The sequence below is a fragment of the Podarcis filfolensis genome (assembly GCF_964270895.1).
Source record: "Podarcis filfolensis genome assembly, chromosome: 12".
Taxonomy (NCBI): domain Eukaryota; kingdom Metazoa; phylum Chordata; class Lepidosauria; order Squamata; family Lacertidae; genus Podarcis; species Podarcis filfolensis.
In genome coordinates, this window is record NC_139614.1 from 11,489,303 (window position 1) to 11,504,932 (window position 15,630).

A 15,630-nucleotide genomic window follows, 5' to 3' on the forward strand; every position below is an offset into this window, starting at 1 on the left:
AACGTTCAAGAACCAAGCTGTCCGAAAACCAAGGTTTGACTGTATAGAACAGTTTCTTCTTCGGAGGTAATTCATTTTTAACCCTTTCTGTTTTGGCATTCCATTTACTTTCAGCTCCCAAGAAAACACGGGTAAGAGCAATGTGGTTAATCTGAAAGCGGGCATAGAATTCTTGAAAGGTTTATGCTTAAGCAAATCCCTGTGCAGCCTGGGGCTGCGGTCGTAAGCATGTTTACTAGGGAGCAAGCCCCACATAACAAAGTGTGAAATATGCACCTCAGTAAGGCTGCTTAGGACTGCACAACATGGCACTTAAGTTTAGGCAGCTGAACTTAGACATGTTCACCTGGTAGGATGTGGGTGTGGCGGGGAGATTAAGTAGTGGCACTAAAGGGGCTGAGTCCTTGGATGCACTTTCAGGTATATATGACCTCATTGGTTCAAAGCCGTTTACTCCAGGAACGAAGTATTTCCTTCCCACACATAGCAATGGATAGTTAAATATTTGTTCATCATCTATAGGAAATGCCCTTTGCAGAAGTTGCTTTTTTAAAGATACTACTAAGTTGCCAAGCACACCTGCATGACAACCTTTTTATATAAGGTAAAGGACCCCTGGACGGTTAAGTCCAGTCAAAAGCGACTACGGGGTTGCAGCGCTCATCTCGCTTTCAGGCCGAGGGAGCCGGCGTTTGTCCACAGACAGCTTTCCAGGTCATGTGGCCAGCAGGACTAAACCGCTACTGGCGTAACGGGACACCGTGGCAGAAACCAGAGTGCACGAAACACCGTTTACCTTCCCGCCGCAGCGGTACCTATTTATCTACTTGCACTGGCATGCTTTGGGATTGCTAGGTTGGCAGGAGCTGGGACAGAGCAACGGGAGCTCACCCCGTTGTGTGGGTTCAAACTGCTGACCTTCCGATCGGCAAGCCCAAGAGGCTCAGTGGTTAGACCACAGCGCCACCTGTGTTGATAATGGATATCAACAAAGGAAACAAACAGGCCTTTCCCTCTGATTTATGAGGGAAACAACCAGAGGACAAAAATGACTGTGTTGGGTCAGAGTGGCATCTATTTACAGCTGTCAATTCACTCAAAAAAGAACATCCTACTATCTAGGGAGGAGCCAAGGAAGAGGGGCAAATAACCACGCGCAAACCCCCCCCCCCCGGCAGCTGTGTCAGAACACAGACACATCCGTCTTGCGACACAGAAGTTGTGAAAGGATGCCGAGTCTACAGGTTTCCTTCAGGTGTGTCAAGCTACAACATAATAGTTCCTCACAATTCTCCTTTGAAAGGGGCAGAAGGCAGAGACCCAAGACATCCACTTTAATGAAACACTATGGTCCAACGCAGATGGCACTGTGGGTTAAACCACAGAGCCTAAGACATGCCAATCAGAAGGTCGGCGGTTCGAATCCCCATGACAGGGTGAGCTCTCATAGCTTGGTCCCTGCTCCTGCCAACCCAGCCGTTCAAAAGCACATCAAAGTGCAAGTAGATAAATAGGTACCGCTCCGGCAGGAAGGTAAACGGCATTTCCATGCACTGCTCTGGTTCGCCAGAAGCGGCTTAGTCATGCTGGCCACATGACCTGGAAGCTGTATGCCGGCTCCCTCAGCCAATAAAGCAAGATGAGCACCGCAACCCCAGAGTTGGCCACGACTGGACCTAATGGTCAGGGGTCCCTTTACCTTTACCTTATGGTCCAACTAAATATAGTCTTAACAATTTGCATGTTTCCCACCTAATTGGATGGTGAAGATTGTTATTTTAGGATACAGCTCCTCTACAGGCTGCTTGTGAATAAAAACGGCTTTCTACCATGTATCTCATATTGTCTTTTCATGTCAAGGTGTGAACAATAATAAGAGACAATAGGTTGTATCCAACAAAGTTCTGCTTAGTGTAGACCCACTGGTATAGTTAAGTCATGTATATTAATGTCAATGAGTTTACTCTGAGTAGAACTGACTTTTGCTACAACCCAGTGAAAACTGGGAACTTGGAATTACAGAAGCCGTTAAGATACCAGACTGTTGTGTGAGATTCTAGTCTATTTGGTGGAGTGAAAGAAAACTGCAAGGCGATTCCGATTACCATTCATAAAATACTTTTACACCTGCCTGCCTGCCTGCCTGGGGAACAAGCTCATGAAAGTGAGAAAAGCATTTTTCTTAAAAGCGGCATTCATCCAGTAGAATAAAGCAAATTCACGCGCTGTACGGAATTGGGGATGGGAGCAAGAGATCAGGACGCACTCACCGTTTCATCAGTGCAGATGGAGTGTACCTGCGTTCCAAACATTACAGACGTGAAGATTAGAAAGAGGAGAGCCTCAAAACACAAGAGGATAAGAAGGATCACAGTCGTCGGTGGAGAGAAAGAACTGCACTCTGCAAAGACAAAGTGTGATACGGTATTCCAGGCAAAAGCAGGAGCCAATGGATGTTGTTATACTACAGGCAACTCTCCCTGTTTAGGCGCATCCGAATGACAGTGCTGGACCCGTAAGTAGCCTTTATGACATCATAAAGATGTCATGAAAAGGGACAGAACAGGCCAGGGCAGATTTAGGTGCATGGGGGTCTGCAACGGAATCCTCGTGCGAAATGGGAATTATCTGTACAATTGTACCTTGGTTTTCAAATTTAATCCGTTCTGGGAGTCCGTTCAACTCCCGGAACAGTTCGAAAACCAAGGTGCAGATTCTGATTGGCTGCAAAACTGTGCTGCAGCCAATTGGAAGCCGCACCCAACATTCGGCTTTTGAAAATTGGAACAATCACTTCCGGTTTTCTATCGTTCGGGAGCTAAAACGTTCGAGTTCAAAGGTGTTCGGCTTCCGAGGTTCCACTGAACTCAGAGTGACTTACAAGTAAGAAATAATGCAATACAAATAATAATAATAATAATAATAATAATAATAATAATAATAATTTATTATTTATACCCCGCCCATCTGGCTGAGTTTCCCCAGCCACTCTGGGCGGCTCCAGCCAACAGACTAGAGAAATATATTTTTAAACCCATCATAAAAGCCTGCAAAAAAATAGTTAAGAACAGAATTGAGTCTTAAAAGCCTGTGCAAATAATAGTTTTAGGAATAATCAAAGTCATTGGCATTTTAGTCAAGTGTAGAATTGGAAATTCAGCTTTGTCAAAACCTCAGCTTTCAGTTTCTTAAAAATAAATGCTTCTGGCTCTTTTTTTCTGATTGTTTGAATGCACAAAGCATGGTGAAATCTCAGTTGCAAAAGTTTTTTCTGTTTTTTGGGGGTAGGGGGATATGAGCAGAAAGCTGGCAGCCAGAGACATCGTTTCAGCATGTAGCTCTTTGCAGGAGCTTAAGCAAAACAAATATAGAGCGCACAATTTATACACTTCCTAGAAGGTTCTTGTATAAATTGTATAGAATTTGGGTTGCACTTAAGCTTTAAGCATTGTGCACTGGTTTTCAAATGTTTTTCGGAAGCCGAACATCCAATGTGGCTGTTGGCTATTGTTTCCAGGGTGCCTACACCAATCAGAAGCTGCGCCTTGGTTTTCGAACATTTCAGAAGTAAAACAGACTTCCAGAACGGATTAAGTTTGGTGTTTTATTTTTGCTATTTATTTTGCATTTTTCGGTTCATTTGTTTTTGTGACTGTGTGGAACCCAGTTCAGCTACGGAGTGATAGATTGTGTGACTGCGGAAATGGATAAAAGCCCCCCATCCAAACAATGACTATTGTCAGTTCAGGTAAGAAAAAAATTAATTTTAATTTTTATAATCTACAGTACTGTCTTATTTATTTTATAGTACAGTTCATTGATTGTTACTGTCATTTTATGGATCAATGGTCTAATTAGATAGTAAAATTCATGTTAAACTGCTGTTTTAGTGGTTGTTTTTTAAACTCTGGAACGGATTAATCTGTTTTGCATTACTTTCTATGGGAAAGCACGCCTTGGTTTTGGAACACTTTGGTTTTGGAACGCACTTCCTGAACAGATTAAGTTTGAGAACCAAGGTATCACTGTATCTCTCCAGAGCTTTTACCTAGCCCTGAGCTCTTGTGCATTCTGACAGCTGGAGATGACTAATATACATGGTTGTCTTTAATACATTCATCATCATCTATGTAACCCACCCTGCAACCTTAGGGTGAAGGGCAGGAAATTAATCTCAAAAATAAACAAAATCCAAAGTGTAACAGATGCTCTGCTTTAAATTTATTTTTATGTAGACGAGAGGGAGAAAATTAATATAAAACAAGTAAGTCACAGTATATAGATTAAACTGTTTAGAGGAATTTTTCAGAGCCTTAGAAAATAGGCTCCTTCTCACTCAGCCTAGCTAGCTTCATACAAGGAGAAATTATTTCTTATTGTGGGGGTTCACTGAAACATGAAATACTCTATATTTCTTTTACACATGCCTGTGAGGGCTGCACCATGCAGATGGTCTCCAATGGGACAGTTTTACCCAAATTTGAGTAGGATGGGAAACAGCTTTTTAAAAATGTGTCACTTCAGAGCCTTGGCTTAAGAGCAAAACGAAGGATGCTGAACACGAACTGTTAATAGTCCCTGACCTCTGAGAGTCCAGCGAACTTATACGGGACCTAAAAGGGCTGATTCATGCACAAAACCACAGTAGGAAGAGACCATTCTGCATGTCTGGATCATAGCTGTCAACTTACAGATTTGAAAATAAGGGACCAGCAGCCTCGAAAATAAGGGACCAGCAGCCAAAATAAGGGATACTGGCTTAGCTTATGCAGAAATCCGGCACTGATGGAGCCATGCTGCTTTTGCTGCCACTGACTGTGTTTTGCAGGGGGTTGGACTAGATGATCTTAAGGGTCTCCAACTCCGACCAAAGAAGAGGGGCAGACAAAACTGATGAACGACGTCGAGATGGCAAAGCTTACAGGCAGAATTAGAAACCAGGAAGAGGACCTCTTTAATAAAGAAGGGGGAAAGATTATAATTTAGTTGAAAAGCTATTGTAAAGAGTTACATACATTGGTAGGATTGACAGAAAACTTGTAGTAAAAATTTGAACTGTGGATGGACAAATGATTTATAAAAATAGAGTTATGAAAGGGATGCAGAGGGGGAAATCACTACATTAAGATGCTGCACTGGTTGGAGGGGATGCTAGGCAGCACGTCGGGGCTGCCGTCGTCCTGGCGCAAGGAGTTCCATCGGCCCTTCCCCGCCCAAGGGGGGGGGGAGGGAGAGAGACTCTCGCCCACGCCACCCGCGAGCCCGGCATGAGGCGGTTGCGGCGCCGCCGAAGCGCCGCCCTTCTGCGTCCCTCCCCATCCCCTCCTCTTCCTCCTCCCTCAGGCCGCCTCCTCAGCCGCTGGCACCTCCGGCTTCCCCTGGCAGTGCAGCGGAAGTCTCGCAAGAGAGGGGCTGCCCGCCCGCCCGCCGCCACCTGTCTCCTCACAACACGCCCCTGAGGGGGAAAAGGGAGAGACAGAGACGCGGCAGCTCGTGCACGCGCTCTCTCGTGTGGTGGAGGACACTGAGCCGCTGCTTCCCTCCCGAGCCGGGCGAGCATGAAACCCGGGAAATTTAAGGGACATCATCAATAAGGGACAGCAGGGGGACACGGCGCTGGGATAAGGGAGTTTCCCGCCAAATAAGGGACGGTTGACAGCTATGGTCTGGATACCATCCTGATTTGGGTGGACATAGCAACGCTATCCTTTGGACTGGACTGCCCAGTGAAGGCGATACTAATACCACCGACAGAACAAGAGCAAGTATTGGGCGCAGTTGGAGGAAAATCAGTGTAACTACATCATGGCTCTGCAACTATTAAGCTGGAACATTAATGGACTTAACTCCCCTTGAAAGAGGAAAAGGGTCTTTCATTTATTAAAAAAGGAACAACTGGACTTGATCTGCCTACAGGAAACACATGTGATAAGGCTACATAGGAAAGTATTGATTAATAAAAGATTGGGCCAAGAGTTTATCTCATCGGATAAAGTTAAAAAAAGAGGAGTAGTAATCTACGCAAAGGAGAGCCTATCACCGAAATTCATATTTAAAGATGATCAAGGAAGATTTGTGGCAATTGAAATTCAAACACAAGGAGAGAAGTTTTTGATAGTAGGCGTTTATGCACCAAATGAGGGAAAATCAGACTTTTAAAAAAAGTTGCATGAGACTTTGATGGACTATTTGGATTATAATATGATCATGATGGGGGATATGAATGGAGTGGTATCTACAAATATGGACAAGGCACAGAGACAGGTAGTTACTAAGGATGGTAGACTACCAAAAACATTTTTCGAGATGACTGACAACTTGGATTTAGTTGACATTTGGAGAACAAAGAATCCCTTGGGTAGAGAGGGAACTTTTTTCTCTGAAGCCAAAATGACATGGACAAGAATTGACCAAATTTGGGTAACTAGAGGACTGGCTCCAAAGACAAGAAAAGTAGAAATTTGCCCTAAGACTTGCTCTGACCATAATGCTGTGAAGATGGAGATGAAATTAACACCAACTGGTTCCTTCAGATGGAGAATGAATGACACCTTGTTTAGGGATGAGGAAGTGACCAAGAAGGCCCAAAAAACCTTGAGAGACTATTTCGAGATAAATATGAATACCATGGTTGAAAAAAGAGTAATCTGGGACGCAAGTAAAGCGGTTATGAGAGGGTTTCTGATCCAACAGAATGCAATAAAGAAGAGAACTCAAAATGAGAAAAAAGATAAAATTTTGGAGAAAATAAAGGAAGGTGAGAAGAAACTGAGAGCGAAACTGAAGTCGCAAGAGATTTTGAGAGAAATAAAGTTATATCAAGTACAGTATATGAAAATGATGAACCAGGAAATAGAATGGAAAATTAAACAGATGAGACAAAAGACATTTGAGTCAGCCAACAAATGTGGGAAATTACTGGCCTGACAAATGAAAAAAAGACAAAAACTTAACACCATTATAAATTTGGAAGTTGAAGGAAAGAATATACAGAATCCAGTGGAGATTAGAAATTGTTTCCAGAGGTATTTCAAACAACTATATACACAAGGGCCACAGAAAGAAATTGACATTGACCGATTTTTGAAAATAAATGGACTACAAAAAATCTCTCAAGAAAACAAGCTAATGTTGAATTACAAAATAACTGAACAGGAGGTAGAGGGTGCCATTCAAAATATGCAATTGGGTAAATCTCCAGGGCCGGATGGCTTAACTTCAAGATACTATAGATCCTTAAAAAATTGGATAATACAACCACTAAAGGAAGTTTGTAATGAAATTTTGGAAGGGAAAAAAGCACCAGAGTCGTGGAAGGAAGCTTATATTACACTTATACCGAAAAGTGAGTCTGAGAAGACGCAGCTTAAGAACTACCGCCCCATATCTCTACTTAATGTGGATTACAAAATTTTTGCAGATATTTTGGCTAAAAGATTAAAAAAAGTACTAATGGAAGAGATACATAAAGATCAAGCAGGCTTTCTCCCGGGTAGACACTTGTCTGATAACACGAGAAATATAATTAATATCCTAGAAAAATTACAAGTGAACATCAATACTAAGGCAGTTTTGATATTTGTGGACGCGGAGAAAGCTTTTGACAACATTTCCTGGAGTTTTATGAAAAAGAATCTACAAGGAACAAAAGGCCAAACTAATTGTTAATAATGTGGTGACGGAGGAATTTAAGATAGAGAAAGGGACACGACAAGGTTGCCCAATTTCCCCATTGCTTTTTATATCGGTCCTGGAGGTTCTTTTAAATATGATTAGAAGGGACCAACTGGTTAAGGGTATACAGGTCGGAGCTAAACAGTACAAATTGAAAGCATTTGCAGATGATCTAGTATTGACATTACAGGAGCCAGAATCTAGTACTAAAAGAGTACTGGAATTGATTCAAGAATTTGGTCAGGTTGCAGGATTTAAGTTGAATAAGTTAAAGACCAAGGTTCTAGAGAAAAATCTAACAGTGATTGAGAGAGAGAGGTTTCAGAAGGAGACAGGTCTAACATTGGTTAAGAAAGTGAAATACCTGGGGGTTAATATGACAGCCAAGAATGTGAATTTATTTAAAGACAACTATGAAAAGTGTTGGATGGAAGTCAAAAAAGATTTAGAAATATGGTCAAATTTGAAGCTTTCATTGCTAGGCCGCATTGCTGTGATAAAAATGAATGTATTGCCAAGAATGTTGTTTTTGTTTCAAACACTGCAAATTTTGGACAAAATGGACTGTTTCAAGAAGTGGCAGAGAGATATTTCTAGATTTGTCTGGCAGGGCAAGAAGCCTAGAATAAAATTCAAAATACTAACTGATGCAAAAGAAAGAGGTGGATTTGCCCTGCTGGATCTTAAACTTTACTATGAATCAGCAGCATTTTGCTGGTTGAAAGAATGGCTGCTTCTTGAGAACACAGACATTTTGGACTTAGAAGGTTTCAATAATGTATTTGGGTGGCATGCATATTTGTGGTATGATAAGGTGAAGCACATAAAGCATTTAAAAACCATATTGTCAGGAAAGCATTGTTCAATGTCTGGACAAGATACAAAGACTTACTTGAAAATAAAACCCCAAGGTGGTTATCACCGATGGAAGCGAAGGCCCAGAAAAAGCTCAATATGGAGGCCAAATGGCCGAAATATTGGGAGATTTTGGAACAAGAAGGAGACAAATTGAAATTGCAGAGCTTTGAGAAACTAAAAGACAAAGTGCGAGATTGGCTTCATTATTTTCAAATAAGGGAGGCTTACAATTTGGACAAGAAAATTGGCTTCCAGGTGGAAAAATCAAAATTGGAAACAGAACTGTTAGACCCCAAAACTAAGATGTTATCAAGGATGTATAACTTGCTGTTGAAATGGAATACTCAGGATGAAACGGTGAAATCTGCTATGATAAAATGGGCACAAGATGTCGGACATAACATTATGTTGGCTGACTGGGAACAGTTATGGACCACAGGTATGAAATTTACGGCATGTAATGCCTTAAGAGAGAATATTATGAAAATGATATACAGGTGGTACATGACACCAGTCAAGCTTGCAAAAATCTATCATTTGCCCGATAATAAATGTTGGAAATGTAAAGAAAATGAAGGTACATTCTTTCACCTTTGGTGGACGTGCCCAAGGATTAAGGCTTTCTGGGAGATGATCTACAATGAAATGAAAAAGGTATTTAAATATACCTTCCTGAAGAAACCAGAGGCCTTTCTCGTGGGCATGGTCGGCCAATTGGTGCCAAAGAAGGATAGAACTCTCTTTATGTATGCAACAACAGCAGCAAGAATACTCATCGCAAAGTATTGGAAGACACAAGATTTACCCACCCGGGAAGAATGGCAGATGAAGCTGATGGACTATATGGAACTGGCGGAAATGACTGGCAGAATCCGAGACCAGGGAGAAGAGTCGGTAGAAGAAGATTGGAAGAAATTTAAAGATTATCTACAGAAATATTGTAAAATTAAGGAATGTTAGAAGGATGTTGGAATGAAGTTATGTGGTTTTAGCAGTAATGCTACAAAGGGGTATGTAAAAATGGATTGCTAACAGTGAGAATGTAAAGTTACAATATATTAAGATAAACTATTAAGATAAAGGAAAAAATCGTAAGGATTTGCTGAAACAACTATTGAACTAGAATACAAAAAAGGGAGGTGTGAGGAGGTCAGGGAAACAAGCAAATGAAAGATAAGACATGGAAGGATTGACTTGTTTTTAATTGGTTTTATTTCTTTGTATTTTGTATTTTTTTTAATTCTTTTTTGTTTTGTTATTTTTTTCATTTTTGTGATTTGTTTGAAACTCTAATAAATATTATTTTAAACATGGATACCATCCTGATTTGGCAAAACCTGCACAAAGCAACTTTGTGGATCGGGGGCACGAAGCAATTCGCTAGCTCGAAAAGAATCGGATCCAGTTCACGAGAAAGCATGGCATTTGTCAATATACTCACTTGTCCAGTCTTCTTCGAAGCAATACAGGAAGTGAAATCCAACCATGATCAGGGCATGCAGGGAAATAAGTGCTATATACATCTGAAACACAATAGGATTTTGAACTATGAAGACACACAGACTTCAAGGCGCATTTTTGAATGCCCCAAATTTGTTTGCCGGTTTCAAGCTGAAGCCGAAATCAAAGACATGGCATTCAGGACAGAAAAATATATTCAAGCTCACATGCTTATAGAGATCGCCTTATCCTCAACCTCATCTCCTAAATTACTTCAGCCAAAGAATTAATAGGCCTAGCTATATCAAGTGGAAAAATACCTTGAGTAAACTGACTGAACAAGAGGTCTATTCTTCTCTAACAATACTGAATTATGAGATAACGGAAAGGGTAAGAGGGGATCTATTCTTCCATGCAATGATAGCAGGGTGTTTTTCCCCCAAAGCCAGGTCAAACCCTTTTGAAATATGATGGTTTATCAAGCAAAATAATCTATAGAAGATAGACTTGATTTAAATCATTATTACTTTTTACAGAAAGTGTCATTCTTGCTGGTATAATCTTAATATTTACAACCAGATGAAGGTTTCATTTTTGGAATAATATTTTTTCAGAGTAGTTTTTACGGTTTATTTCCTTGACATCTCATGGAAGGGCGTTCCACAGGGTGGGCGCCACCACTGAAAAGGCCCTCTGCCTAGTTCCCTGTAACCTCACTTCTCGCAGGGAAGGAACCGTCAGAAGGCCCTCAGAGCTGGACCTCAGTGTCTGGGCTGAACAATGGGGATGGAGACGCTCCTTCAGGTATACTGGGCTGAGGCCATTTAGGGCTTTAAAGGTCAACACCAACACTTATTGTGCTTGGAAATGCACTGGGAGCCAATGTAGGTCTTTCAGGACCAGTGTTATATGGTCTCGGCGGCCACTCCCAGCCACCAGTCTAGCTGCCACATTCTGGGTTAGTTGTAGTTTCTGGGTCACCTTCAAAGGTAGCCCCACGTAGAGTGGATTGTAAAGAAGAGCAGGCCAAAATCAGGGTTCGATATTAGCAGGGTACCAGGAGTATTTTGCGCCTAAAGATTCTCCATTTGCAAGCACCTCAAAAAGTCGGGGTGCCATTTTTTGCACCTGGCTGACACTCAAGGATTACTGAAATGTATGTGATTTGAAGCCTTGAAGTACGCGTTAAGATTAGACAATACAGTGGTACCTCAGGTTACATACGCTTCAGGTTACAGACTCCGCTAACCCAGAAATAGTGCTTCAGGTTAAGAACTTTGCTTCAGGATGAGAACAGAAATCGTGCTCCGTGGTGCTTCAGGTTAAGAACAGTTTCAGGTTAAGAACGGACCTCCGGAACGAATTAAGTACTTAACCCGAGGTACCACTGTATGTTAAGGAGTTTAACAATAAAGAGTAAAGTGTTTTGAAAACTCAAGTACGGTACCAATATTTTTATTGTAAACACCAAATTAAACGTGTGTCAAATTTTCTGCTAAAAATGTGGTATTAACAATGTGTCACTTATGTGAATTGAATATTAGTTCATGCTCATCAAAAAAATAAATAAAAAGTGTTGCCCACACACACCCCGGTGGCAACTAGACATTTTTGGGCACCCACAACCCAGGTCCCAAAAGCCATTTTGCTCCTAGCTTTTCCATCCCGGGTTCTAACATTGGCCAAAATTCCTCCACAACGATGTGAGAGACTGATAAAGACATACAGAAAACCATTACTTCAAATTATTGCTGCTAAATGTGGTTCTACAAGCTATTTAATCATAAGGTGTACTTAAGTTTTTTAATTCAGGTAGGTGGCCGTGTTGGTCTGACGCAGTTGAAATAAATAAACAAAAACTTAATAAAATTAAAAAATTAAAAAATTGTCCAGTAGCACCTTAGAGACTGGCTAAGTTTGTTCTGGGTATAAGCTTTCGTGTGCATGCACACTTCTTCAAATACACAAACAAACATGCACACTTCTGAAGATACAGAACAAACATTCCTGCTAAGGAATGGATAATTGTTATTATTATGTCCTGATATGTAAAATCACAGAATTCAAAGAGGGTATACCTTCTTTTTCACGTGTGTGTGTGTGTGTGTGTGTGTGTACACATATATATGTACATAAATATACATCTATCTATGTGTGTTGCCCACCACTGTGAAATCTGATCCAATCCAAGATGGGATGCTTTAAATAGGTAATAATGGATACCTTTGCCAGCTTGCTTTTATCCTTTTAAACTACTTTGCCCTGGACATTTTGCAGTGCTAACAATCCATTACTTTCCCACAAGAATTGCAGTGTAATTATACTGATAACCACAGAAGTCCCACTTGACATTTCAAGGCCCCTTTATGAATTCCAGGAAAAATCCACACAATGAACTACTTACTGTAAACAGTACAAAGTACTTCTGGTTGTTCTCTCCCACACAATTGTTAACCCATGGGCAGTGGTGATCCATTTTCCGTATACACCTCTTGCAAACACTAAAAGAGAAATGCACACCGTAAATCGAATGCACACGGAAAATCCTTGTGGACTTGTAAAAGGGTAAATGAGTATTGGGAAATGATCCATAATGAAGGAAGAAAAAAATGTTTAAAAGTACTTTCCCCAAAAAAACCAGAGTCCTTTCTGTCGGGGATAATTCAGACTGAAATTCCCAGGTGTCAAAAATGGTTATTTATGTATGCTACTACTGTGGCCCGTGTTTTGTTAGCCCAAAAATAGAAAACGAGCTAACTAAAGAATGGCAAATTAAGCTGACAGAATATGCACAACTCGCAGACTTAACATATAGAATAACATACGTTTAAAGAAGATCGGAAAACGTTTACTGAATATATGGGAAATAATTGTGTACTGCTGAAAACGATGGCAGCATTAAGATAAATTCAACAGTGTAAACAAGTTTTGATGCATGCAATAATGGAATACTGAATGGTATAGTTTTTGTAAAATATGCAGGGATTTATGATGTGTAAAATGAACCATGGAAAGAGAAGAAGGGAAGTCACTGATATCTTAAGGATGTAAAAATGAGTGCTTTACAGTGGTACCTCAGGTTACATATGCTTCAGGTTACATACGCTTCAGGTTACAGACTCCGCTAACCCAGAAATAGTGCTTCAGGTTAAGAACCTTGCTTCAGGATGAGAACAGAAATCGGGCTCCGGCGGCACAGCAGCAGCAGGATGCCCCATTAGCTAAAGTGGTGCTTCAGGTTAAGAACAGTTTCAGGTTAAGTACGGACCTCCGGAATGAATTAAGTACTTAACCCGAGGTACCACTGTAAATTGTAAAACTTAATAAAATTATACAGTCGTACCTTGGTTTTCAAACAGCTTAGTTCTCAAACGTTTGGCTCCCGAATGTCGCAAACCCAGAAGTCACTGTTCTGGTTTGTGAACTATTTTCGGAAGCCGGATGTCCGAGGGGGCTTCCACGGCTTCTGATTGGCTGCAGGAGCTTCCTGCAGCCAATCAGAAGCCGTGCTTTGGCTTGTGAACATTTTGGAAGTCAAACTGACTTCCAGAACGGATTCCGTTCGACTTCCAAGGTACGACTGTATATAAATCAAAGTGGAATTCCATCCGCTTCAAAGACCCATGTTTTCTCCCGATACCAGATCGTAATAGAACTATTTCCACTTGGCCAAAAGCTTGAGGTCACAAGAGCCGAAATGCTGCCAAGGTGCAAATGAAACATGGAAATGTGTTTGCATCACAATAATGGTATAACCCGCCCTAAATTGGATTACTGCAGATGTAATGCATCAAGCCATCATCATAAGTAAACCATAAACGAAAGAATGTGCCCGTACCTGCAGTGATGTGCTCTGTCGGGTTTGATGCTACAGCATTTTGGACACTTGTAAACTACTTGCCCCGGCTTCAGCTGCAAACTTTCTATGAACTCTTTTGTGGCGTTACCTTTTGGCACTGCACCCTGCAAACGAAAATATAAGGGTTTCGGAGTGCTTTCAGTCACTATCAGAGGGAAAAAACTCAATAGGCCCCATCACAGAACTGCTGAATATACAGGGTAAGTTAAACTTCGCTCTCCTAGGTACATTAACAGAGGTTTGTTGAAATAATATTCAACACCAGTGCAAACATTTTGAGAAGCTAAAAAACACGGGCCCTTCACTCTCCCCTCCAGGGTTGGCATAGCCAGCCTAGAACTCTTCCATTAACTATAGTTTCCCATTACAGTGGTACCTTGGTTCTCAAACGCCTTGGTACTCAAACAACTTGGAACCCATACACTGCAAACCCGAAAGTACCATATTTTTCGCACCATAAGACGCACCGGACAATAGGACGCACCTTGTTTTAGAGGGGGGAGAACAAGAAAAAAAAATTCTCGCCCTCTCTGCCCAGCACCCCTTCAGCGAAGCGGCAGGCGGCGCTGCACAGAGAGGGGGAGAATTTCCCCCCTCTTGTTTTCCCCCTCTAAAACAAGGTGCCGTTTAAGGTGCGTTCAGACGCCTTCAGGCGGCTACCTTGGAAGCCTGGAGAGCGAGAGGGGTCGGTGCGCACGGACCCCTCTCACTCTCCAGGGTTCAGGTTCCTTTTGACCTGCTCTTTGGGGCTGGCGGGGGGAAGCCCACCACCAGCCCCAAAGAGCAGGTCGGGGAGCAGCGGAAAGGCACGCGACTAGAGAGGCTGCTGCCATAGCCGCATGTCACCTCTCCGGCCGGGAGAGGGTCTCGGGGGGCTTCCTTAGCACCGTGCGCACTCTCCCGGCTGGAGAGGTGGCACGCGGCTATAGAGGCTCCTGCCATAGCTGCGTGTCACCTCTCCAGCCGGGAGAGGGTCGCTGGGGGCTTCTCTAGCCCCGCGCACGCTCTCCCAGATGGAGAGATGGCGCGCGGCTAAAGAGGCTGCTGCAATAGCTGCGTGTCACCTTTCTAGCTGGGAGAGGGTAAGCGGGGCTTCTTTAGCCCCAAGCGCGCTCTCCTGGCTGGAGAGGTGGCGCGCGGCTATAGAGGCTCCTGCCATAGCCCCGCGTCACCTCTCCAGCCAGCAGAGGGTCGCGGGGCTATGCTGTCTTCGCTCCATAGGACGCACACACATTCCCCCTTCATTTTTGAAGGGGAAAAAGTGCGTCCTATGGTGCGAAAAATACGGTAAGTTTTCCAGTTTGTGAACATTTTTCGGAAGCCGAACGTGCTCCGTTTTGAGTGTTACGCTTCCAATCTGAGTGCCACGCTTCCGATTTGGGTGTTACACTGAGGTCTGTCTGTTTTTGCTATTTATTTTGCGTTTTTGTTTTTGCAGCTCTTTTTTGTTTTGTTTTTGTGACTGTGTGGAACCCAGTTCAGCTACTGATTGACGGATTGTGTGACTGTGGTACGTTGTTTATTGCTTTCATTTTATGGATCCATGGTCTCATTAGATAGTCAAATTCCTGTTAAATTCATGTTTTAGGGGTTGTTTTTAAAAATCTGGAACGGATTAATCAATTTTGCATTACTTTCTATGGGAAAGTGCGCCTTGGTTTTGGAATGTTTTGCTTTTGGAACGGACTTCAGGAAGGAATTAAGTTTGAGAACCAAGGTACCACTGTATGTCCAAACTGGGTAACTCTGGTTAACGACTTCAGAGCAAGGCAGGAAACTAAGACAATTTCAAACCATGG

The 15,630-nt window shown here is 42.2% G+C and overlaps 1 protein-coding gene across 6 annotated transcripts in view; it reads right to left on the bottom strand.

Annotated features, from left to right (window-relative positions):
* The window catches only part of ZDHHC3 (zDHHC palmitoyltransferase 3), a 51,610-nt gene that overhangs the window by 9,338 nt on the left and 26,642 nt on the right, over window positions 1-15,630 (bottom strand). For all 6 annotated transcript variants that reach the window (XM_083578233.1, XM_083578232.1, XM_083578234.1 and 3 more), the window contains 4 exons: window positions 13,811-13,935; window positions 12,377-12,473; window positions 9,974-10,055; window positions 2,271-2,401 (listed from right to left, as the gene is read on the bottom strand). In XM_083578233.1, coding sequence (XP_083434359.1) covers window positions 2,271-2,401; window positions 9,974-10,055; window positions 12,377-12,473; window positions 13,811-13,935 — 435 coding nt within the window. The remainder of the gene's footprint in view (window positions 1-2,270; window positions 2,402-9,973; window positions 10,056-12,376; window positions 12,474-13,810; window positions 13,936-15,630) is intronic.